At 33.3% G+C, this 27,033-nt stretch overlaps 1 protein-coding gene across 7 annotated transcripts in view; it reads right to left on the bottom strand.

Annotated features, from left to right (window-relative positions):
- Positions 1-27,033, bottom strand: part of Carf (calcium responsive transcription factor) — a 54,433-nt gene that overhangs the window by 26,950 nt on the left and 450 nt on the right. For 4 of the 7 annotated variants that reach the window (XM_046463030.2, XM_058578209.1, XM_058578210.1 and 1 more), the window contains exons 2-9: positions 23,623-23,786; positions 15,627-15,745; positions 10,610-10,730; positions 9,891-10,118; positions 5,218-5,338; positions 4,061-4,190; positions 2,922-3,006; positions 390-579 (exon numbers count right to left, since the gene is read on the bottom strand). In XM_046463030.2, coding sequence (XP_046318986.1) covers positions 390-579; positions 2,922-3,006; positions 4,061-4,190; positions 5,218-5,338; positions 9,891-10,118; positions 10,610-10,687 — 832 coding nt within the window. In that variant the 5' untranslated portion in view covers positions 10,688-10,730; positions 15,627-15,745; positions 23,623-23,786. Of the gene's footprint in view, positions 1-389; positions 580-2,921; positions 3,007-4,060; positions 4,191-4,969; positions 5,037-5,217; positions 5,339-9,890; positions 10,119-10,609; positions 10,731-15,626; positions 15,746-23,622; positions 23,787-27,033 lie in introns of those variants that run through there. The other 3 variants (XM_058578214.1, XM_058578213.1, XM_046463034.2) reach the window with 2 other exon arrangements.

The raw sequence follows: 27,033 nt of genomic DNA, 5'->3' as shown, positions 1-27,033 counted from the left end.
ATATTTAAAATAATTGAATATCTTTTTATATTTTATTAAAAAGGTCTACTCAATATCAATATCTTTATTTTCTATTTAAAAGCATAATATATAAAGGAAGCAGCATCTCTTCACTTGTTATGACATAAAGTAATTGGTTATATATTTTAAAAATTTTTTTGTAGTTATATATGGATAGAATGCTTTATTTTATTTGTTTATTTTTATGTGGTGCGAAGGATCATACCCAGTGCCTCACACATGTGAGGCAAATGCTCTTCCACTAAGCTACAGCCCCAGCCCAAGTAGTTGGTTATATTTAATATAAATTAACACCAGAGAAAAATCACATTATCATAGTGGACTATAGCTGCTAATGAATCTTTTAAAATAATTATTTTAAAAAGTACCTGCGTTGACAAATGGAATTCCATCATATGGAACATATTGGGATTTCCACATCAAGCGTGTAGCAGGCTTGGCTGGGCTTGGAGACTGGCGGGTCCCCCAAACACTCTGTGTTTGCTGCTTGTGAAATGTTAGGATACTTTCTAATTCAGTTTCACTTACACAGTAGCCACGGTATGAATCTCCAATTTTCTGCATGTGGTAGAAAGAAATTAAATAACAAAATTATTAGCAAATATGGTAAATTATAGAGATGGTTGTCCAAGACCAAAGACTTATCAGCTTTCATAGGAGAATGTCTTTTGTTCACTCAGGTCACTAATCTGTCACTATTCGACTAGTGGGTCTGCTCTGAATTCAACCAGTATAGAAGATGGATATTCTTCAGGTAGAGTATTAAGGAATATAATGCCAAATCCACTGCCACAGCATCTTTAAAAAGTCTTGTTTTAGAGAAATAACATTGACAGAAAACAGCTTGAAGAATATGTAATGTGCCCATTCTTCCATATATTTAAAATTCTACTGGATGAAATCCAGATAAGCATAAAACTAGCCACAAAGTACTAGTCCTTGGGGAGCTTAAATTTTTTTTTTTTTTTAGTTGTACAAGGACACTATACCTTTTTAAATTTATTTTTTGTGGTGCTGAAGATTGAACCCAGTGCCTCACACGTGTGAGGCAAGCACTCCACCCCTGGCTACAACTCCAGCCTGTGGGGCTTCTTTTAACTAAGATTATTTTTGAAATGATCCTGTTAATCTATTTGAGACCCTATGAAAATTGTGATTGTATCTCCTATAAAAATGCTGCAAAATAATTTTCTCATTACATAAGAATTTTTTTTTTTTTTTTGTGGTGCTGAGGATCAAAATCCAGGTCCTCAAGCATGCTATGCAAGGGCTCTACCACTAAGCTACATCCTCAAACAGCTTCAATATTCTTTTTATGAAGATCCTTCTCTGAGATAAATTCCTGTTTGACCTTATTGGGTAATGAGAAAAGACAATGAAAGCAATATTTTAAAATAAGTCATTTTAGGGCTGGGGTTGTGGCTCAGTGGTAGAGTCCTCACTTAGCAAGTGCGAGGCCCTGGGTTCGATTCTCAGCACACATTTAAAAAACCAAATAAATAAAATAAAGGTATTGTGTCTATCCACAACTAAAAAAATAAAAAATAATGTTATTTTAGAAAAATACAAATTAAGATCTAGAAATGGAAGAGTCAAGGAGACTAGGGGGAGTCTCTAACTGTGACTAAGTACAAAATAGCAATGTCTATGGAAGAATGTGGGGTGGAAAGAATCTTTAAAGGAAAAACTTTTTTTAAAAAATATTTTTTTAGTTATAGGTGGACACAATAACTTTATTTTTTAATTTTTATGTGGTGCTGAAGATCAAACCCAGTGCCTCAAGAATGTGAGGTGAACACTCTCCCTCTGAGCTAGAATCCCAGCCCCAAAGGAAAAACTTTTAAAATAACCAAGTAGGTACCTATTAATCTATTTGAGACCCTATGGGAAAGGAAGAAAATTAGTCTAAAACTTCGTACCTGAGTGTCTAAGAAATGGTATTTATCATTAAACAGAGAATTTAGGAGCTAGTAATGGTATGGTAGATGATTTCAGTTTGGGATACAGTGAATTTGAGGTAAAATTCAAATATAGGTTCAATTAAGAAGCCAGAGATTTGAAACAAGAGCAAGAATTAAGGAACTGGTGACAGGTTTAGGAATCATTTTATAAATGTTAGACTTAAAAGTCAACAAAACAGATAAGTCCTCCAAGAAATAAAATGTTAAAAAAAAAAAAGAAGGCCAAAGTGAGCCTTGAAGCATTTCTAACATGAAGTAAGTACAAGCAAAGAAAGTGAAGGAACAGTCCAAAAATTTAAAATAGAGGAAAATGATAGTGAAATTTCATTGAAGACAGGTGAAGAGAGTTGCAAGAGAAGGAACAATAGTGAAGTGTGAAGGGATTTATATAACCTTTGCTTTACAAAGCTTAAAATTTCAAGCACAGTGGTGCACACCTGTAATCTCAGCAGCTCGGGAAGCTGAGGCAGGAGGATCACAACTTGAAAGCTAGCCTCAGCAAAAGTGAGGCACTAAGCAACTCAGTGAGACCCTGTCTCTAAATAAAATACAAAATAGGGCTGGGGATGTAGTTTAGTGGTTGAGTGCCCCTGAGTTCAATCCCCAGTACTTGACCCCCTGTAAAAAAAAGCTTAAAATTTCTAAAGGATAATAGATGATATCTTATTTAATATAAACATAGACAAGGGATAACAGATACAGCTTTATTAGCTATATCTGAAAGTGAGCATTTTCGGATGAAATGTGATAAATAACCAGTTAAATAACTCTGGGTAAGGATTATTATTATTTCTTTTTGTAGGTGGACAGAATACCTTTATTTTACTTATTCATTTTTATTTGGTGCTGAGAATCAAATTCAATGCCTCACACATGGGAGGCAAGCGCTCTACCATTAAGCCACATCCCCAGACCTGGTAAGGATTATTTTTAACTCACCTCACAGCTCCTAAGTCGGCAGGCCCATATAGGTGTGTTAGAAGAAAGTGGTTGAAGAGGAGCCAGCAAAGGTTCTTCAAGCATTCTGGGAAGGAATATATATATATATATATATATATATATATAAACATATAGTTCTAAACATATCTACACACAAAACACATTCAATTGCTTCATCTATTTAGCCAGTGTTAAAAATAACATATTAAGATCATCAATAAAAAATTATAACAATAACTACAGACTTATTAGATGACTTATTAATTATTATTTTCCTTAATAATTGCTATTTTCTTTTAGCCGAAAGGCCAAAGTTTGTTCTTCCACGTACCTGTAGTCTCCTCAAATTTAATTATTTCATATCTCTTCCAAATCTTATTTTGTACTCTTATTATATAATTATTTTCTATTTATAAAAAAAGGAGCTAATAAAATATCTTCAGGTGACATGTTAAGAGTAATATTATATAAGATCTAAGATTAGGTGTCATAAATATTGTCTTACTTCAAAAACACTTTCATAGAACAATTAATGTAGAGATACATAAAAATATACCTTAAATATTTTTCTACATTATGAGCAGTGTTATTTTAAGGCAAAAATAAAAACTAAAAGAAACGTTAGTAAAAAGATTTGCAAACTTTGACAAAGAGGAAATGCATGATAAAAATGTGATGAGGGCTGGGGCTATAGCTCAGTGGCAGAGTACTTGCCTAGTATGTGTGAGGCACTGGGTTCAATCCTTGGCATCCCATAAAAATAAATAAAATAAAGGCAATTCTGACCGTCTATAACTATAAATTTTTTTAAAAAAAGTGTAATGAAACCATTAAAGATGTTTAGATTCTACAATGGATATCTTCAGTCTTAAAAACTCTATTAGACACTTTCATGTTACTTAGAAAGATAACAGGCAAGTATTACTGAGGAAGAGTAGCATTTTTGACATTTATGGCATCTAGAGCAGCCTTGTTCTTTGCAAGAAGCCATTAGAATAGTTAGAAACATTTACAGAGAGTCTCTTTTTTTCTGAATTTCTGATCTTTTCTATTGTCAGCCAGTTTTAAATGTGATAATTTTTTAAAAAGGATTTCCATGGTTATATCAAAAGATGAGCTCCTCTTTCCCACTGATTCACCTGGTTGCTGATTTTTTGGGCAAACAGAGAGATGCTTGTGGATGAAGAATGTAACTACTGGTGTTGTCTGCTGGAGCATCCACTCTTACAGCTGGTAAGTTTCTATCACTGGGTTTCTCTTCAGAGACATCTTAACAAAAAGAACAAGAAAAATGTGACATCAGTATCTTGAATAATATCATGAGACTGTACCTACGGTAGAACTTAAATGTTTATAATAGGAAAAAGAAAGAAGTGCTCTGAAGCTAAAGATAACAAAACTTAAGATGCTTTATTGAGAATGAGTCTGATACTCCTATTTATATTTAACTTGTAAAATTGACTATTGAAATTTTATAATTGAATTTTTGGAACTTATATTGTACATCTAGGATATAAAAGTGGTAAAAAATTGTTATATTAAAGAGTTTTACAATATAATAAGAACATGTAAAACTTTCTTGTATACTGTGTTTATAATGGTTTTTGCAAACTATGTTTTTTCCTTAACTTTTAATGACTGCTAACAAAGACAAAGAATCATAAAAAGAAGGTAAATATATCTACCTTACATCATTAACTAGGAAGGAGCAACAAAACAATGTAGCTATAATATTAGAAAAGAGATTAAAATAGATAGAAAAGGGAGGGAAACAAAAGGAAGAGAACTAATAGGGATATTATCAAACATGTAAAGAAAGAATATGTGAAAATAAATGGGGAGCATGATTCTCCTTTCTGAATTTGAAGGAATAAAGAAAAGAGGATAAAAAAAAAATTATAGTTAAGAAAGTAATGAATCACATAACTAACAAAATATTGATAAAAATGCAAATGTAAAAACTTCCTGTAACTAAACACTGTATTCTTGTTATTGTTGTTGTTATTATTGTTGTTATTATAATTAAGAAAAATTTATTTTATGCTCACTGGTCATTTGGGAGGAAGCAGGAGTCAACCAGCTTCATAGAATTCCAATATGAAATAGACAGCTAACCTAGACAGGAGTTGAAAAATGCACTTGAAATTTATTTGAGCTAAGAATTTTTTTCTAATTATTCAGTTCATAATCTTACCTAAAGAGATCAATGTTAACACTGACTTTCATAAGATGATTTCATACTATATATTTGTGCCTTAAAACATTCTCAAATCCCTTATATCCCAATATTACTTACCCTGAGGACTATTTATATCTGCAAGCTGCCCCTGTGGTATAATCACTTGTGCCATTCCTGATTGGGTAGATGGAATTACACGGAGCACCTGTCCATTTTCTGATGGGCTAGCAACGATCATCTTGGAAGCATTAAACAAACAAACAAAAACAAATGCATATGCCTACAGTGGTTTAACAGAATGATTACTTAAGTAAATTATTAAAACACATAACTACCCCTATGATCAATATTATTTCCCCCATTTTACAGATGAAACATTGAGACAAAAAATCTTTCCCAAGTTCTCACAAGTGATAAATATTGAAGCTAGGATTCAAAACAGGCAATTTGACCCAACAGCCTATGTTTTTAACCACCCATGGTCTTAATCATTATAGTGTATGCATAAGGTCCAATTACCCAGTAATCTGAACAAGGCTCTGATTGGACTTAACACATTTAACAAATTTGTGTGGCAATTACCTGTTATATATTTTAAGTCATTTTCATTAGTTTCAAACTGTGAATTTGTTAGATGTCTAACTAAACGAGATTTATTTTTTATTTCTGCACTTGTATACCTGTCTGGGTCCATAAAGAACACTATGGAGTGCCCCATAGGAATTTATTATACTTTTTATTTTAGTTTAACAATTGAACCCACTGTCTCAAATTTAGAGGAGTATTAACTAAAAAGGCACGTGAAATTGAAGAAAAACATTTGGAGTCTACCATTTGACAATATAGCTAATATACTACTGAAAATACATTTCTGGACTACGTATAAACTTTATTACCTAATACTGGTTTCCTATTGGCAGTTTTACTGTACTACTCAGTCTTCTGACCTCTCTGGTACAGATAATTCTTAAATCATTGAAACCCATTCTCCTAGATTTACTCCTTATTATGTAGAACAGGAGAACATTCCTGATGTTTGATGGAGACTGCATCCTAAGTTTAAAAGGGTCATTTGAAAAAAATGTGAATTTAAATTAGACAAAAAATGAATTAGGAGGGAAAAACTTCAGCAAAATACTTTAAACAAAATCATAAATTTTTCCCAGAAATTATTCTTCCCCCCAGTGTTTATCAAATTTCTTGAAATAAAAATATCTTGCCATACCTCTTACTACTTCAACATGAAAAAGCAGTTGTAAACTCTGGTGATAACAACTGCTTACATTTGTTGAGTGCATACTAAGTGACAGGACTTCAGATATATTAATTACCTCCTTTAATCCTTATCACATATATGTTAACTATATATACTTTATAAATGAGGAAACTATCAAATAGAGGTTATATAATGCATGCAAAATTACACAGAACTATTTAGTAGTAAACTAAACTTTTAGAAGCAAGTTAAATTTCAAATCCAAGTAATTGGATTCCTTATAAACAATCACTACTCCATACTGCCTCTCAATATTTGAAGCAAAAACAAACAATATAAAAAATCTTGCTGAACTTAAAAGGCACGAGCAATAATATTGTTTTAAATTTTTTCCCCTTACAAGATTAAACACCTGTGAAAAAATATGACTTCCTTCACTCTTAGAAAATAAAAGTGCTCCATTATTTTAAATCAAATTAAATACATGTAATTTTTCATAATTTACTTAATCATATGAAAATTTTTTTATTAAAACACCTATGGAACAACCACAGGTGTTAATTTTGAAACCGCTTCCCAAGCACAGTGAAAGTCACTTTCATTTACCCTCTCTTTTGCTTATTTCACCTGGTACCTAAAAAACTATTTCCAATTCATGTAATTTAACAATGGCGATTATAACATTATTTTCCTAATTAAAAAAATAACTAATTAATTTAATTTTTGCTATGAAAACAAACAAGTTTAAAGAGTCATCTGTGGCAATATCTATTTGAGGCAGACCATAAAAATAAATAAAATTAATAAAAATATTAATCTTAGCTGAGTAGTCTTATACTTAATGATCTCTTTGTGTATAATAGTTCCAACAAACTCAAAATATCAACACTACTTTACTCCAAAATCTCATCTATTTCATAATTATTCATCACAGAATCTTTACTAGTTCCATGATAGCTTCTAAATAAAAATAATCATATTGAAAAAATTCTATTGCTTTCAAAAAGTTCCACTTGATGGGAGATGTTGATAATGAGAGAGACTATGCATATGTGAGGACAGGGGCTATTTATGCAGTAATATCTGTCCCTTCCGCTTAATTTGACTGTGAACCTAAAACTGCAGTAGTCCCAGTTACTCAGGAGACTGAGGCAGGAGAACTGTTTAAGCCCAGTAGTTCCAGACCAACCTGAGCAATATAGTGAGATACTGTCTCAAAAATAAATAAGTAAACAAATAAAATAGTTAATTAAAGCAAACAAAATAACGCATAAAGCTCCAGTAAGTTTCCCAGAATATCACATTCTGATCTTCTGGATATGAAAAATTAAATGCCATTGTTTTCCCAGGTGCAGTGACACATGCCTGTAATCCCAGACGCTCAGGAGGCTGAGGCAGGAGGATTAAGAGTTCAAAGCCAGCCTCAGCAAAAGCAAGGTGCTAAGCCACTCAGTGAGATCCTGTCTCTAAATAAAATATGAAATAGGGCTGGGATGTGGCTCAGTGGTTCAGTGCCCCTGAGTTCAATCCCCGGTACCCTTGCCAAAAAGAAAAAAATAAAAATAAAATAAAATGCCATTATTTCACATATAAATTATTTGTTGTATCTTAACCTCTGCTGGTGATTCAGTATGGTTTTAGGAGCTTATCCCTTCCAGTCCTGGCATAGGCTCAGAAATATATCAAGTCTAAATAGAAACAAAAAGGACTTCTTAGAGAAGTCCAGTGCTAAAGTCCTAAAGCACCTGCCTAACATGCACAAAGTCCTGGGTTCAATCTCTAGCACTAGGGAAAACAAACAAACAAACAAAAAAAAAGGTGTCCTCTACACTTAGCTACATCCCCATCAATTACTATCCACTCAAGAATCTAAACTCAATTTAGCAGACTCAGGGAGAAGCAAAATGTCATAAACTCTCAAATACTCTAGGAACAGAAACAAGGATTAGTTCTAGGTAACATGGCTGTTTCCCTGTGGTATAATATATAACTGAAGTTATTATGCTTTTAAAAATAATTCTTGGGGCTGAGATTGTGGCTCAGTGGTATAGCGCTCGCCTAGCATGGGCAGGACCCGGGTTCGATTCTCAGCACCACATAAAAATAAAGGCATTGTGTTGTGTCCATCTACAAAAAAGATATTCTCTCTCTCTCTCTCTCTTAAAAAAAATAATAATTCTTATTATGAAAGTAACAAATATACATTGGTGAAGATATGGAAAATTTAGGCAAACAGATGAAACATATTATTCTTCATAGTACTATTTATGTATATATTCTTTTTTAAAAAATATTTAATTTTTACTTGTAGGTGGACACAATATTGTCATTTCATTTTTATGTGGTGCTGAGGTTCAAACCCAGTGCCTCACGTGTGCTAGGTGAGCACTCTACCACTAAGCTACAATCCCAGCCCCTATATATACTCTTAAAAAAATTATATTTATTTTTTAGTTATAGGTGGACACAATATCTATTTTATTTTTATATGGTGCTGAGGATCAAACCCAGTGCCTCATGCATGCTACTTGAGCGCTCTACTTCTGAGCCTAACCCCACCCCCTACCTATACTCTTATTAAACAGAGTTAACTATAAGTTTTTCTCAAGAATTTTTATTTCAGGGTCTGGGGCTCAGTGGTAGAGCACTTGCCTAGCATGTGTGAGGCACTGGGTTCGAACCTCAGCACCACATAAACAAAATTAAATAATCAAAATAAGACTATTAAGAAAAAATACTGGGTGAATGTTTATAAGTATAGGTTTTTCACCCTTAAAAAAAGAATTTTTATTTCAATTACTTAAATTATGTAACTTGGTCAAAAATACTTTTAGCTAATGGTTTAAATCAACATTCTTATCTTTTTCATTTGTAAGCATTATTATTCATGCAACACATACATATCTACCTACAAATATCAGGAAGGGTGGGTCTAATTTCCAGTATACCAGTGGTATCTCCATTGCTTTCTTTTTCTTTAAGAGAGAAATCAGCATGTTGCATGTAATCAATGAGTGAGATGTTGATAAACCAATAACTTTGAGTACAATCTAGTGCATATATTGTGAAAAATGTCAGTTTTGTGGAAACATGGGCACTTAGCTCTAGTTACAGATTATGCTGAATTTCCAATTTATCTCAAAGCATCAGTACGCCCAGATGTAAGTGGCTGAGAAGGACTGATTGAATACTATTTGTAGTCCTGAAAGAAAAGCTTTTAAAAGCCTTACATAAAAAATGAAAAGTCACAGTCAGGAGAGGTGGTGCACATCTTTAAGTAATCCCAGCAACTCAGGAGATTAAGAGAGGAAGATTACAAATTCAAGATTAGCCTTAGCAATTTAGAGGAGCCCTAAGCAACTTAGAAAGACCCTGTCTAAAAAAAAAGGGGGGGGTTGGAGATATACTCAGTGGTAAGCCCCCTGGATTAAATCCCCAGTACCCCCCCCCCAAATCATTAGTACAATATTAACACAATAACACAATGTAAGTCAATAGTGTCAAGAAAACAAGGTCATCAATTAATATATTTTGCTAAATAGCATAAAAGTGGTTATTTATAAAGTACACTCACCATTTGTGCATTAGAATCCCCCAGTGAATGAAGTTCATATGGAACAGATTGTCCATTTTGATCTACTAGATGGAACTCCTCTGCAGAAAGCGTCTGTGTCTGAGTTAGGGGCCCTTGTATATTCTGTGAAATGAGTGAATTATTTGCTTGAGGATCAGAAATGGGCAAAACTGTAGGAGAATCATTTTGTCCAAAAGAAGAATCCCTAGAGTCCATACAGATTAGATGCTTTTGTAAAGAAAAAGAAAAGAAAACAAAACAATTTAGTCTTTGTAAAATATACTGTTACAATTTTTAAAAAAGATGAATGTGTATAATAAAAATGGTAACTTATTTTTTCAGTTAATTATTCATTTTTATTTTGCAAGAGTTTTCAATTCACATAAGGTATTTCTCAAGTGAATGTTTAATTTTCATTTTATCTCAATTTTATTAAAGTAATGCTTAAACATATTCATAAAAGTTTGTATGCAAGAAAAATCTATGTTAAATTATATATCATTTTAGGATACATTCTCATGGTCAATTTTATCTTAATAAAATTTATTTTAATAAATTTATTTCATAAAATTAAATGTATGACAGAATATGTGGGTAACTAAACATTACGATTCTTAAACCATTAAATATAATAACTTTTGTTAAGCATAAAAAGTTGCTTAATGAATGGAATCTTGTTTTATCTCAGAGAGGAAAAAAATTCCCAGCTGAATCTCTACCTCAAATTCCTGAGCCTCTGTTTTTGACTCTTCACCATCATTACAGTTGACTCTTAATGAATCATTAGACTGTTCCATGCTGGCATCATACTCAATTCCATTTTCTCCTACTGTTTAGTAGCTGAAAGAGTTTAAATACATGATCAACTGAGCATTTAACATTTTTATGGAATATTTTATCTTAAACAAATCCCTCATTTTCCCTACTGTGGTACCTTATACAATTTAGGTAAAATCATTTCTATTACGATTATCTATTAATAATAAAGTTAATGTTTTTGTTAAATGACTTGGCAAAGAATTCTGTCTAGAATACATTCAAGAAAGAGTAAAGATTAGGATTTTGTAGTTCCTCATCCTATTCTTAATTATACCCCTATACTGGCTTATTAAAATTGCTTTTGTGTAGGAGGGTTCCTACACCCTTACAAATAATTTTAAATTATTCACTTCAGAATGATTTAATGCAAATAAAGGTTTTTAACTTTATAAATTGGGTATGTCATATTGTCACATTATATAATTTTAGAAAAGATGTCTGATCCAGGTGTGGCGGCACATGTCTGTAATCCCAGCTACTCAAGAGATTGTGTAGATGGGAATTATGTACACAAAAGCCTCCCTTATTTATGGGGAATATATTCCAAATACCCCTGGGGATGCCTATAATCTCAGATAGTATCAAACTCTATATATGCTATTTTTTCCTATTCATACACACTTAGGATAATATTTAATTTATACACATTTAATTATAACATAATTTATACAGGAAGACATTAATATAACTAATAATAAAATAGAACAATTTTAACAACATCCTCAGCTGGGTATGGTGGCCCCATCTATAATCTCAACTACTTGGGAGACTGAGGAAAAAAAGATCATGAGTTTGAGACTAGCCTAGGCAACAAATCAAGACTCTGCTTCAAACAAACAATATCCTGTAATACAAGTTATTTAAATCTTATGAACTGTTTATTCCTGGAATTTTCCATTTAATATTTTCAGACCATGGTTGACTGTAGGTAACTGAAGCCATGGAAAATGAACATGCAGGTAAGGAAGAATTACTGTATACATTTCTTACCATTACAATATAATCACACAAGTTAATATTAGCTTGGCAAAACGTGGAAAATGAAGAAATATGTATACAAAATACTTCTGCATCATTAAGACCTAGTAATTTTCAATTGAGATGATTTTTGTAAGGTTATAAAATCAGTCCTATTTTGATATATAAGTATAAATATCTTTAAATTGCTTCTTCTTTAGAATTTTGTTTTATTTTTTTGGTACCAGGGACTGAACCTAGGTCATCACACATACTAGGCAAATGTTCTACCACTGAGTCACATCCTCAGTTCTCCCTTTAGGATTTTAAATAATCACTTGCATCTTAATCTAATTTATTATAAAAATTCCAAAACAACGTATAGTTACTTCTTGGGTTATAGAAGAGCATTTAAAAAATAGTTTTCCACTCTTAAAAATTTTTGTTCACTATATTACTTGAGAATAAAATTTTTTCAAAGAGGTTTAAGAAACAAAACCAGCATCAGCAATCTAGTAAGGCCCTAAGCAACTTAGTGACATCGTGTCTCAAAATAAAATATTAAAAGGGTTGGAGATGTGGCTCAATGGAAACCACCCCCGGATTCAATCCCTGGTACCAAAACCAACCAACCAACCAAATAAACAAACAAACAAACAAACAAAAAAAACTAAAAAGTTGACCTAAAATATTGTGTGGCTGTCCACTCTATCGTTTTTCAAAAAAAAGAAAAGCAAAAGCTGTGAGAATCAACAAGAATAAAATACATAGGAATAAAATTAGCCAAGGAGATTATAAACACTTATACACTGAAACTAAAAAACATTCATGAACACAATTAAAGAAGAAAAAATTTTACAGCTGGGGGAGTAGCTCAGTGGTACAGCACTTACCTATTATCTATGAGGTCCTGGGTTTAATGAAAAGAACTTAAAAAAAAAAAAACATGGTGCTGACATAAGGATAATTATATATCAATAGAACAGGACTGAGAGTCCAGAAACAAATTATTATATTGACGAGTAAATGATTTTTGACAGGACACCAAAAGAATTAAATGGAAAAAGACACTTTCTTCAATAAATGGTGCTGCAGACAAGTGAATATCCACATGAAAAACAATGAAGCTGGCCAGGCACAGTGGCACATGCCAATAATCCTAGCACTCCAGAGACTGAGGCAGGAGGACTCCCAAGTTTGAGGCCAGCCTGGGCAACTTAGTGAGACCCTGATTTAAGAAGGAAAACAAAAAAAGGGGTCTGGAGATGTAGCTCAGAGGAAGCAAACCCCTAGGTTTAATCCCCAGTACCATAAATAAATAAATAAAAAGGGCAAAGATATTTCTTTAAGGAACATGGTAAAAAAAAAAACCATGTTGAAATGACCAACAAGCACATGAAAAAAAAAAAAAGATTGGTGTCATTAGTCATAAGAAAATTCAAATCAAAACAGTAAGATACCACTTCATTTGCACTAGAACAGTTATATATATATTATACACATACTTAACACATTTAAAAAAATCTATACTTAGGTATATATTGTTAGAGTTAGACATATTATAATATGTTTGTATGTGTGACAATCTGGAAAATATGAATGTGAACAGATATTTGACAATATTAAGTAATTTTTGCTGTGTTTTTAAGGTATATGAATGATAATACAGTAAGGTTAATATTTATGGATAAAATTATATGTTATGATGTCCAGGATTTGTTTCAAAGAACATCAAGGTCAGATAAAGTAGTACAATATGAAAAAAGACCACCATACAGTAATAATTGTTAAAGCTGGTAAATGAGAGCCAGGCACAGTGGCATACACCTATAATCCCAGCAATTTTGGAAGCTGAGAAAGAAGGATTCCAAGATCAAGGCCAGCCTGGGATACTTAGTAAGAGTCTGCCTAAAAATAAAAATTAAAAAGGGTTGGAAATATAGCTCAGTAGTAAAGCACCCCTGAGAGTTCAATCCCCAGTGCCATAAAAACAAACAAATAAAATTGATAAATGACTAACAGGCATTGGTTTGTTTCTACTTCTGTATATTTTTAAATTTCCCTTTGAAAACATTTTAAAAATGAATATAATTTAGGGCCAAATAGACAAATGCACTGTCAAAGTACAATGGTTCATTATAACTACCTTAAGTTAAGCAAACAAAAAACATGAAAATAAACAGAACAAGCTTGATTGATTGGACATACTTAAAACTCCATTCCTGACAATTAAAGGACGTGTTTCTCTGAACTCATAGAGAACTTCAAATACTAGATTGGAAACATAATAAAAATATTATGTAACAAAACTTGTTGGAAGGGTCTGGGGTTATGGCTCAATGATAGAGCACTTGCCTAATATGTGTGAGGCACTGGGTTCAATTCTCAGCACAACATAAAAACAAATAAATAAAATAATTAAAAACTTGTTTGATACAACTAACATAAAATTTCAAGGTAAATTTGTAGCCTTAAAATTTTATTTTAGGAAAAAAAATTCAATTGTATGAGATGAAAAGGTTCAAGAGATCTATATTATACATCACAATGGCTATAATTAGTAAAAATAAATTGTAATATTTGAAAGTTACTGTAAACTAGATTCTTGGTGATTTTAGCCTGTTAAGCAGGGCTACAGATGTGGCTCAGTGGGTATGGCAATTGCCTAGCACGCACAAGGCCCTGGTTTCTATCGCAACAACCACACATACACACACACACACACACACAGAAAAGTATACAAGATAATGCATATGTTAACCAGCTCAAATTAATCATACCACAATTTATACATATATGAAAACATGATGTTGTACCATAAATAAATATAATTTTTGTCAACTAAAAAATAAAAATTTATTTAATCCACTTTCTTGGGGAAAAAAAAATGAACCAATTGATCAACTTTTAAGGTGAGAAATACAAATGCAGACACATACAAAGAAAGTCCATATTAAAGAGATCTATTCAATGAAATAGACCATAAAGACACAATAAAGAAGCCAATGGGGCTGGGGTTGTGGCTCAGAGGTAGAGTGCTTGCCTAGCATGTGTGAGGCACTGGGTTCGATCTTCAGCACCACATAAAAATAAATAAAAAGATATTGTGTCCACCTATAACTAAAAAATAGATATTTTTTTAAAAAGAGAAGCCAATAATGCCACAGGTTGATTATCTGAGAAAGAGAAAAAGATTTAGCAAGAGAGAAAAAAGAAAGACAAAAAATGCCAGTAAAACAACAAAAAAAGGGACTAACTACAAAAGATAGGGATATTATGGATAAATTCCTAGAAAAAAAAATAACTTACCAAAACAGATTACAGAAGAATTGTAACAACTGAAAAGTCCTATATACATTAAAGAAATTGAATGTGAAAAATGTTCCCACCCACACGCACACAAAAACCCAAGGCAAGACATTTTAAGAAAGTTTTAAAAAACGATGTTTTTTTTTTTTTTTAAAAAAACAATTCCAATCTTATATATACTCTTCTATATTGTAAAGAGAGATTACTCGAAACTTATTTTATAACCTACATGACAAAATTGACAAAGACAGTACAAGGAAGAAAATCTATAGAACAATTTTAATTGCTATATGCACTAGGTCCTTGCAATTCTGGAAGAACTCCTCCTCCCAGGAATAACCAATTTCTAGACTCTCCTATAAACTTGCCCTTTCTATGCAAACTAACTAATCCAGACACAAAACACCCAGATCAACTTCCTTTATGGGGCACTTACCCTCTGAGACACTATTTCCTTGTCCTAATTACTTTAGGGCCAGGTATCAGACAAGAAGGGACAGCCAATACACCTAAGTCCATTGAAATGGTTAAAACTAGCCAATATTAAACCTACTTGGTCTGCTTGCCCTGTTCGCCCATTCTTTTTCTTGAAAACCACAATTCAGGTTTTTTTTTTTTTTTGTAGTCTCCCACTTTCTAATTGCTACCAACCTTTGTGTTGTTTTGTGTGGCCCTATGTGGTATGGCATGTCCCTCTCCTCTTGGAAGCTGTGAGTAATAAACTATCTTTTCAAAGGCAATCGACTCCTGTTCTGTTGGCCTCACCATACCTGAATAGAAACAAAATCTGTTTTAAAACAATCATAAATATATAAATATAACAATCCAAATAAAATAATCAGTAAACAAAATCCAGCAATGTACAATAAAAATATTGTATTACATCCAATCTAAGATGCCATTGAATTTTTTTTTAATATTTATTTTTTAGTTGTAGCTGAACATAATACCTTTATTTATTTATTTATGTGGTGCTGAGGAGCAAACTCAAGCCCCCGCACATGCTAGGTGAGCATTCTACCGCTGACAACCCCAGCCCCAGATGCCACTGAATTTAAGTGTACCCTTATTTTACGAACCACTAAGAAAGAAAAAAAGATGAGAAACAATGATACATATTTTCTTATCACTTGAAAGTTTTATTTCATAATTATTGAAAGGGTCTTTTTAAACTTAAACATTTTTATCATAGAAAACTATCTTAACTAAATAGTGCATATAAATACATAAGGGGAAAATACATGGAAAATCTAAGTTATCCTTTTGCATTCAGAATCTAATTCTTGCAATCACTTCAATTCACTCACTGGTATTCAATTTTTTCTTAAGGAACTTAATCTTATCTTTTTTTAATATTTATTTTCTAGTTGTAGTTGGACACAATGCCTTTATTTCACTTATTTATTTTTATGTGGTGCTGAGGATCGAATCCAGGGTCTCTTACATGCGAGGCGAGTACTCTACCGCTGAGCCACAAACCCAGCCCCTTAATCTTATCTTTAAAAAACTCGCAAGAAAGAAAACTTAAAAACTGAGCTTTTAAGATGGCTTTGCAATTATGTAGAACAAATCTTTTTTAATCCAGTTTTGGAAGTATTGATGAAACATGGCTGATAACTGCCTTCTTTTCCCCTCCAAAACCCTTCCTTGTAGCTGTTAGGTTTCAAAAGTTGAAATAGCATTCCACCACTGTCACTAAGTGGCTGGGACTCATCCTTTTAAGTTTTGATACTGGTGCTATTGTATGGGTAAAGACATAGCAGAACCTGCTCTTTGGCCAACAGAGACTATAATACACCACTAGTTATAAATAATATTAATTTCAAAGATGTAAAAATGTGGAAAATGTGCATTCCAGAAGCTGACATCAGCACATTTCAGGCCCAAGGGTAAAAATTCCAGGCTGGGGTTGTGACTCAGGGACAGAGCACTTACCTAGCAGCACCACATAAAAATAAATAAAATAAAGGTATAATTGTCCAACTATAACTAAAAAAAAAAAGTAAAAATTCCTTTCAGAAAAGACTATAAGGGCACCTGATTTCTGGGGATGGGAGAACGGGAAGTTTTTTCATGATACTTAGACATGCAGGCACTCAGAAGTTGCTGATGCAATTGTCCCAGTTTGACTTGGCTACTGCTCAAAATGGCAGCAGACCTTGGTGTCAACAACATGAAGCTGGTTTTACAAGAATGAAGGATGCTGGAGGTAGGGACCATGAAGTGTTTTCTAAGATTTCAAAGGAAGGTCTGCACTGTGAAACACAGTGCAGCAGGTTGGAGTCCTTGTGGATTGCCGTTGAATATGTGATATGTGAAAAAGTGAAAAGGAAGCCAAAGCTGCAGTGGAGACACCCAAGATGAAGAAATGCCTGTATCATAGAATATCTGCCAAGAAATGTTGCAGGAATTGAGCAGAAATAAGCCACAAGAGAGATCATGAAGGTTGCAACCAGCAAGGCCATAGGAGTGAGGCAACATAAGCCCTTTGGAGAGAACATTACGATGCCATGTGCCCTAGACTCTGGATGTGGGGCCACAGGACTTTTTTACTCAACTGGATTTTGGTCTTACTTTGGTCCCATTTTTCTATGCCCCTATTTCTCCCTTGTGGAATGGAAATGTTTACTTTGTTGTGCTATTACATATTGGATATTGATTTTTACAGGGGCTCATGCTGAGAGTTTGCCTTGAGTCTCAGAGGAGACTCGGACTTTCAGGCAATGCTGGAACTTATGTTAAGACTATAAGAACTCTTGGAAATGAACTAAATGCATTTTGCATTGTGAGGTGGGCATAAGCTTTGGGAGTAAGGGAAGAATATTATGGTTTAGATATGAGGTGTAGCTGGGTTAAGTGGCACATGCCTGTCATACCAGTGACTCGGGAAGCTAAGGCAGGAGGATCACAAGTTAAAGCTAGCCTTGGCAACTTAGCAAGGCCCTAGCAACTTAGTGAGACCTGTCTCTAAATAAACTATTTAAAAAAGGCTGGGGATGAGGCTCAGTGGGTAAGTGCCTCTGGGTTCAACCCCTGGTACCAAAAAAATAAAAAATAAAAAAAGATATGAGCTGTTATCCAATAACTCATATGTTATACAATACAAGAATTTTCAGAGGTGAAATGACAGGATTATAAAAGACAATCTAGGGGCTGGGGTTGTGGCTTAGCAGTAGAGCACTTGCCTAGCACATGCGAGGCTCTGGGTTTGATCCTTAGCACCACATAAAAAATAAATAAAACAAAGGCATGTGTCCAAAAATAACTAAAAAAAAAATTTAAAAAAGCACCTTAATCTAGTCAGGGGATTAATCCACTGATATGGATTAACTGGGTGGTAACTGTAGGCAGGTAGGGTGTGACTTCATGCTCCTGGGGTTTATATTCTGTTCCTGGTGAGCAGAGCTCTCTCTGCTTCTTACGGCCATGTCCTGAGCTGCCTTCCTCTGCCATGATATTCTGTATCACTCAGGCTCAGAGATATTGAGTTGGCTGTCTATGGAATGAGACCTCTAAGCTTGTGAGTACTAAATAATCTTTTTCTCCTCTAATCATTCTTGTCAGGTCTTTTGGCCACAGTGGCAAAAAAGCTGACTAAAAGAAATGTACAGTCCAAAACTACAAAATTCCTAGAGGAAATATAAGAGAAAACCCAGATGATCTTGGGCATGGCAATAACTTTCAAATATAGCATGAAAGGCACAATTTATAAAAGAAATAATTGATAAGCTGTATGAAAGAAATAACTGATAAGCTGGACTTCATTAAAATTAAAAATTTCTGACTTCAGTGGGGAAAAAGTCAAAGGAATTAGAAGATGAGCCATAGACTAAGAGAAAGTATTTATAAAAGAATACAAGATTTGTATCCCTAATATACAACAAATTATAAAAACAATAAGAAAAAGAATACAATTTTTAAAATGGTTGAAAGAGCTGAAGAAATACTTCATCAAAGAAGATACGCATATGGCAATTAAACACATGGGAGGATGTCCAACAGCATATGGCAAACTAAATCTTAACAATAAGATGCCATTATTAACATTTATATTTTATTAGAATGGTTAAAATAAAACAACTGACAATATCAAATGCTGGCAAGGATGGGATGCAGAAAAACAGGAATTCTCATTCATTGCTGCTGGAATGCAGAATGGTACAGATCCCTTGGAAGATAATTTGCAGTTTCTCATAAAGCTACACATAGAATCTAGCTATTCTACTACGAGGTATTTACCCAAAGGAATTGAAAACTTGTATTGCACAAATGCTCATACACAGATATTTACAGCAGCTTTATTCATAACTACTAAAACTTCAAAGCAAGATGTCCTTGACTAGGTGAGTGAATAAATAAACTGTGGCATATCCATAAATGAAACTTTTTTTTTGTCTCTGTGATGGGGATAGAATCCAAGGCCTTGTGCATGTGAGGTAAGTACTTTACTGCTGAGCTCTATCCCTAGCCCATGGAGGTTTTCTTGGTGACTTAAAAAAAAAAAAATGGCTAGGGGTGTACCTACTGGTATAGCACCTGCCTAGCATGTGGAAGGCCCTAGGTTCCATCCCTAGCACCACCAAAGCCAAAAACAAATGAAATATAAAATCACAAAAAGACACAGAGAATACTTCAATGCCTATTTTTGTTTCTAAATGAAAGAAGCCAATTTGAAAGGCTACATATCATTATGGTTCCAAATATATGACATTCTAGAAAAGGGAAAACTATACACACTGTAACAGATCAGTGGTTGACAGAGGTTGTTAGGTGTATAAATGGGGCAGGAAAACGGATGAATAGGTGAAACACAGGAGACTTCTATGGTGATTGAAATAATTCTTTATGATACTATACATGATATCATGCATTTATCAAAATACACAAAACTGTCCAGCCCAGAGTAAACTTTAATGTAAACTATAGACTTTCGTTCATAATAATGTATCAATAGAATTAGTTTGACAATTAAGAAATGTGTCACACTAATGCAAGATGTTAATAATAGAGAAGCTGTGTGTTGTGGTGAGGTAGGGGATGGGGTCTTATTATTTGCTCAATTTTTCTATAAGCCTAAACAATGTTAAAAAAAATATAAAGGCTTTTAATTAAAAACAAAAACAGGAATTAGAGTGATTGGGAAATAAAGCCAATAGCAAATCACAGTATATAAACTCTAAAGTTATCTTGAAATTTTTGATTAAGTTGTCAAACTCTGAACAATTTTGGAGTTCAAGTATACACAAAACTACTTTTTTTTTTTTTTTCTAAAACTTGAAATAAAAACAGAAAAAGCCAGACATGGAGGCACAAGCCTATAGTTCCAGGAGGATCACAAGTTAGAGGCCAACTTTATCAAGTTAGCTAACCTGGAAGCTGATAGAGCCCACAAGTTTGAGGACAGCCTGAGAAAAACAGAGAGACTCCATCTTAAAAATAAATAAACCAACCAACCAGAAGTGTTTAGTGAAAGGGTCAGTTAGTAAAACTGCACAAATCTGTTGGAGTATTCTGTAGTCATTTGATCTAGCCCTGAATTTCAGCTTTACACTTAGTTATCAAGTTGGGCAATCATTCTAAGCTTTAGTTTTCTCATCTGCAAACTAGGAATAATATTATATCCACTTCATAGGGTTGTTGTGAACATTAAATAAAATAATGTATGGAAAGGCCTTGGCATAAATCCCATCACATTGTCAGTATTCAATAAATGTTCATTTTTTTATTACATATGTAAATTCACCTATCTAAACTAAATAAATCCATTGTTTTTTGAAGGTAAAAATTCTAATCATTTCACTGATGTAATGAAAACTTAATGGCACTTGCCTATAATCCCAGCGGCTCAGGAGGCTAAAACAGGAGGATCACAAGTTAGAGGCCAGCTTTAACAAGTTAGCAAGGCCTTGTAAGCAACTTAGTAAGACCCTGTCTGAAAATTAAAAAATAAAAAGGGCCAGGGATGTAGCTCACTAGTAAAGTGCCCCAAGGTTAAATCCCCAGTATGAAAAACTGAAACAAAAAAAAATGGTCTTAGTATGAAGCTTCTAAATGAACTTCTAAACATACTTCTACATCATCTTTGAAAACTTGCAAAAACTTTACACTTTTAAATAACTAATAAGTTCTATTGAATTATTACTGCTTAATTTAAAAAATTCACACATCTCATTAAATGTAGTAGAGAATGAATATAAAATTGACCTGGATTTAATGGGGAAAAAAATCCAAATTATTAACTTCTCTGAACTTCAATTTCAGTTTAAAATCAGAATTTAGTATGGGTGATCTTCAAAATTCCAGCCAGTTTTAAGGTTTTTGTGTCTAATAGTTGATTATCCTGATATTTTATTTAAATATTATTTATTTAAAAAATATTTATTTTTTTAGTTTTAGGTGGACACAATATCTTTATTTTACATTTATGTGGTTCTGAGGATCACACCCAGTGCCTTGTGCATGCTAGGTGAGCACTCTACCACTGAGCCACGACCCCAACCCTAAATATTATTTATTGATTGACTTTTAATGTGCACTGAGCAGAAAAATAAGAGAGTTCTATTTTAAGAGAAAACTTTTACAAAGTTAGATTCAAATGAAAATGAAGTTCTACTGAAGAACTTATTAAAACTGAAATATTTGTCAAGAATACAATTCAACTTTCTAAAGTAAATTGTCTAGCATACAATTTGGATACAATTAAACTTTTCTAAAATAAATCAAGTATATTGACATACTGTCTAAACATGATGACATTAAGATTAAAAATTTCTTAATATTCTAGGGAGCTCTTTATTTTGATTTTTAAACATAAACAGTAGTGTGGTAGGTCAACAGCAATTATGAATTTAATTACCATAGCTATAAAATAGTTTAATATTACCTGAATATCTCTATGCTTAATAATTATTAGGTAGAATTATTACCATTCTACTATCCTATGATGGAAGACCTATTATTATAATCCTTTTATTGAGGCTCACTGTTCAAATTTTAGAAGATTATCCATAATATGGCACTATGTTAAAAGTGTTTTACCTGTATCATTTTATTTAAACCTTTAAAATATTCTTGATTCAGTTACTTGCTCCAATTTGCATATAATATTCAGGCAAGTTAAGTAAATTTCCCAAGATTATATTTAAGAAGTAACAAAGAACTCAAACTATATGTGTTGACTCCAAAGCCCATCTTTTGAAGTCATAGACAAAGCACCCACCTTCGTCTATTAGTCAAAACTCCATAGCTTTAAATCATTTTTTTTGATAGGTTAATAAAATAAACTCTGCTCATTTTTGTTTTCAACTTTTCCTGGTAAAAATTTATTAGAGGAAGTTCCTAACACAAAAAAAGCTCTCCTGTCAGTAAACTAATCTGTCTGATCTCATCCAAAAGCTAGAGGTCTAACAGTAGCCATTGAGAAAACATTCTGTAGAACAGATTCAGAAGTGGACTTGGGAAGGAATTGTAAAAACTGGAAACAGTTTAGGGAACAGAAGTGCAAAAGCTTACTCTGTTTCTTTCCAGGTGCCCCATCCCACAGCTAGCCCCTCAAAAATGTTTTCCACCTTATGTCCTTTTTGTCTTTTCACTGACATTTCATTAATAAAACTTGTATGGGCATTAAAACACATTTTCTATTAAAAATACTTTAGATAGAGCATTAGCCATTAATAAATTTGCATAATTTTTTTTAATATTTATTGTTTTTAGGTGTAGATGGACACAACACAATGCTTTTTTTTTTTTTTTTTTTAATGTGGTGCTGAGGATTGAGCCCGGGTCTACCGCTGAGCCACAATCCCAGCCTCAAATTTGCATAAATTTATAGAAGAAAAACTTTTTTTCCTTTTAAGATGAGTTGGAAACAGCTATTCTGAGGGAGTGAAGAGTTTAATTTGGAGGTAAGGAAGCAATTATAACTATAGACTGAAAGAACTTTGAGGGATTTGACAGTCCTGAACTAAATGTGAAGACTGAAGGAAGTATGAATAGCCTAGGTAAGTACACTAGTAAAGGGGTAGTGATACTGACAACGGAAGATTGTCAAACAAACCACTTTTTGAAAATTTTGCCCAGACTTGGATTTTGTCAATGAAATAAAAATAACTTGATTTTCTTATGGGAATGCAAAATGCAATTATAATTTAAACAAACTTTCTGTGGTTATAGAAGGAAAATTCTATTTAAAGCAATTCCCATATAGAAAAATGGGTTTAAATATGAATACCTAATCCACTGTTGAAATAGAGATTAAAAGCAGTTCTAACTTTATGAACATCCTTTCAGAAAAATAATTTGTAGTGAAAAGTATTATTCCTTCTCATTTCTTCCAACAATTTCTACTACTCTCCTCAGTCCTGACAACTGCAGAATGATTTAAAATACCCAATTTCCCCATCTATCCTTGATGTCAGTACATGCATAATTTATTATCACTAATTCCCAATTAACTCAATGTAAAGTTTTTGAAAAGTGAAATACTAACAACATTAACTAGGTATAAAATGTTTTTCTCCAACTGGTAACCATAAATAGAACAATTGCCTATAACAAAGTATAATTTGACTTTTTCATTAATATGTAAGAGATAATAGTTAACTTATAAAGCTGTTGCTTTCACTTAAATTAAAAATAAAATGATTACCTTCAGGCAGTGGCTCAAGTTTAAATTCCAGTCCTCAAGCATTCTGCCACCCCCAGAATGTTCTTTCATGTTCACCAAAGTTCTTCCTTTTGGGGGTCACTAAATAACAGTTGTAGCTTCATTTATGTGAAAGTTATAACTGTGTCTTCACAGCAGCATTTTCTCTGTAATGAGAAATTATTCAATGTATATTTCATTTTTCTATACATAAATAAAACTACTAGATTTCATTATGCAGGTTTTATTGAAAAAGTAGCTATTACCAGCCACACTTGGTAGAACCACTTGGTAGTTCTCAGTTGAAGAGAACTAAAGACCATGCTGCCTTTACAGATAATTACATGTGTCTTAGAGTAGGTGATTTAACCCCTCTGTGCCTGTCTTCTTATCTAAAATTAAGAATCCAGACTATGGTTTTATTTCAACTCTCACTCTACAGAAACAAATGAAACAGACCTCTGCAGCAACTTATATATTTTACATCTATTTCCTCAAGGAAAACATTTACTAACAGACTATCTTTCCAAGCCACAAGAAACTTTAAAACCTCTTCTCTCTCTTACTCCCAACCCTAGTACTGATAAACTTCTTTCATTTTGCTTCCTTCCTTTTGGTGTTATTGGGAATTTAACCCAGAGTCTCATATATGCTGGTAGGCAAGTGATTTACCACTAAGCCACATTCCAGCGCTATAAATTTACTTCTTAAGTAAGAAGCACTGGGATTGGATGAAAAAAAGAAAGAAAAAATTATTAAATTTGGAGTTAAGCCAGTTAATGATCAGACTTCAGAAAACAGTATTCATTTTTTTTCTGGCAAACTGCTATCTAGAATACTATCATATCACATTACAAAAGTAGATTTTATCTTATATCAAAAAACTAGAGCCTAGTGTGGTACTGCATGTAACCCAGTGAATCAGGAGGCTGAGGCAGGAGGACTGCAAGTTCAAAGCCAGATTCAGCAATTTGGCGAGATCCTAAGCAACTTAATAAGAAGGGCTGGAGATTTAGGTCAGTAGAAATCCTCAGTACCAAATACAAAACAAAACAAAATTGGTGCTTCAGTTTTTTATTTATGGAGAGAAAGGCATTTTTATTGTTTACATAGTGAATGCATAGTAGATGAAAAGAACTTAGGATACTAACATTTTTTTTCATTTTGTTCAACAGCAATTCTATTTGTTCTAAACTGTAATTTTTCAGGTGTAATTTCCAAAAAAACTGTCTTATCACTTAATTATTGTGGAATTTCCCCCTTAGATTTCTGTGTATTAAAATGTATTGGTTATGCTGGGCACAGTGGTGCACACCTGTGATCCCAGCAACCTTGAAGGTTGAGGCAGGAGGATCATAAGTTCAAGGTCAACCTCAGCAATTTAGCAAGACCCTAAGCAACTTAGTGAGTACTTGTTTCAAAATTGAAAAAAATGAGCTGAGGTTGTAGCTTAGTGGAAGTGCGCTTGCCTAGCATGTGTGAGGCACTGGTTTTGATTCTCAGCACCACATATGAATAAATAAAATAAAGGTCCAACAACAACCAAAAAATATTTTTTTTTAATATTTATTTTTTAGTATTTGGCGGACACAACATCTTTGTTTGTATGTGGTGCGAGGATCCAACCAGGGCCGCATGCATGCCAGGCGCGAGCGCGCTACCGCTTGAGCCACATCCCCAACCCCAAAAAATAATTTTTAAAAAAATTAAAAAAATAAAAAGGGTGGTGAATGTGGTTCAATGGTAAAGTACCTTTGGGTTCAATCTCTAGTACCAAAACTAAGTAAATAAATAAAATGAAATTCATCTGTTAAAAACAATGATCTGAGAATAAACTCCCAAACAGGATGACTGAAGGATGAAGCCACTTGAAATCTTAGGATTTCTTTTAATTCTACAACCGACCAAGTAGGGGACCCTCCACACACACAAATAGGACAGAAAAGAAAAACATGTATTTTCCAAATTGTGGTTCTCCAGATAGCAATGTGTCTGAGGACTACAAAAAATTAATTCCATAGGAAATTGTTTTGAACCCAAAGCTTGCCATTAATGTACTAAATGATATTAAGAAAAACATTCAAAGCAAAAGTATTAGCTATGTTAGGTACTGTTTGGAGGTGACATCAAACATGACACATAAATCACTGCTGAAAGAAAACCCAAAACATCATATGGGGTATTCAGTTATTTTTGCAACACTTATTAGCTAAGTTTTCCTTAAAGTCTCAATAGAAATAAGTACTTTACTGAATTTTCAAGACTTCCAATCTGCAAATCGAAGTCTTATTTCCTTAAGAATATTCTATATTGATATTCTTTATCTTCCCCATATTTTTCTATTCAAACGAAGTGCAAATTATTTGGCTCAGTTATTATTCTTAATTTGCTGAATTTCAAATTAATGACAGTTTAAAATTTCCAAGATATTTTAACTAATGATGTTACTAACAAATACCACAAGATTTCAGTTAAGAAAGTGTTTCAAGCTTCAGATACCTCAACTTATTTAATGTGTAAATCCACATCATTACAAGCTCAATCATAACAAGTGTTTTTCTGGGACTTCTGTAAAGGTTTTCTCATTTTATTCCTCCATCCAAGTGGCTGTCTCTCTCATTTGCTCACATAGGCAAAGCTTCTAGTTAAACTTGAATGCATAATATGATATTAATATTTACTGAGAATTTATATGGCATCTTAATTCATTCAGTTGACTAAAACGTGGCACAGAGAGGTTAGTTAAGTACCAGTCATGATGGAACCCAGGCATTCTGGTTCCAGGGTACATATTTTATAAACGTGAGTAAGCTGAAAATAGTCGTGGTTTTATTGCCATTGCTCTCCAATAAAAGATTATATTTCACTCCCAACTGTTTAAATTACTTCTAATTTCCTACAGCTGATTTAAATATTAGGCGTCTACTTAATCTAATACATCTTTAAGTAACGTAGAGGAAAGCTTTAGTTTTCTTCACCAGCACACATACCGTTCCGCCCACAAATTTTGCAATCCAGTTCTGCCTGATCCTAAACTGTTCTCTCTTGAAGACCCCCTCTTGGAGCTTTGCTGGCGAATGCCTTAAAATGTGACTTTGGGAACTGGAGAGTATCATCTCCATCCAGCCTACCTCAGAGAAACAACTATATTGAACTAGAGTAATTACTGGGATCATTGCGACCAAGTCAAGGCTTTGGGTAACTTCAAAACAAAAAGTAAAAAAGCCAGGGGTAGAAGGTGTGGGCAGAAGCTTTTCTTCTTCTAAACACAAGGTACAAAAAGGCTGAGAAAGTGGGGAGGGGAGACGCTTAAAAGCCGGACGCAAGAGAGCGTGGGAGACCACGCGCAGGGCGCTCCCGCCAAAGGGGCGCGGGTCCTTGGCAGTGATGGCTCGTTTTGGGGCTTTGCAACCC

The sequence above is a fragment of the Marmota monax genome, unplaced genomic scaffold (assembly GCF_021218885.2).
Source record: "Marmota monax isolate L192 unplaced genomic scaffold, Marmota_monax_Labrador192_F-V1.1 WCK01_AAM20220418_F8-fsc00095, whole genome shotgun sequence".
Classification (NCBI taxonomy): domain Eukaryota; kingdom Metazoa; phylum Chordata; class Mammalia; order Rodentia; family Sciuridae; genus Marmota; species Marmota monax.
This window is presented reverse-complemented; position numbering and strand designations above follow the sequence as displayed.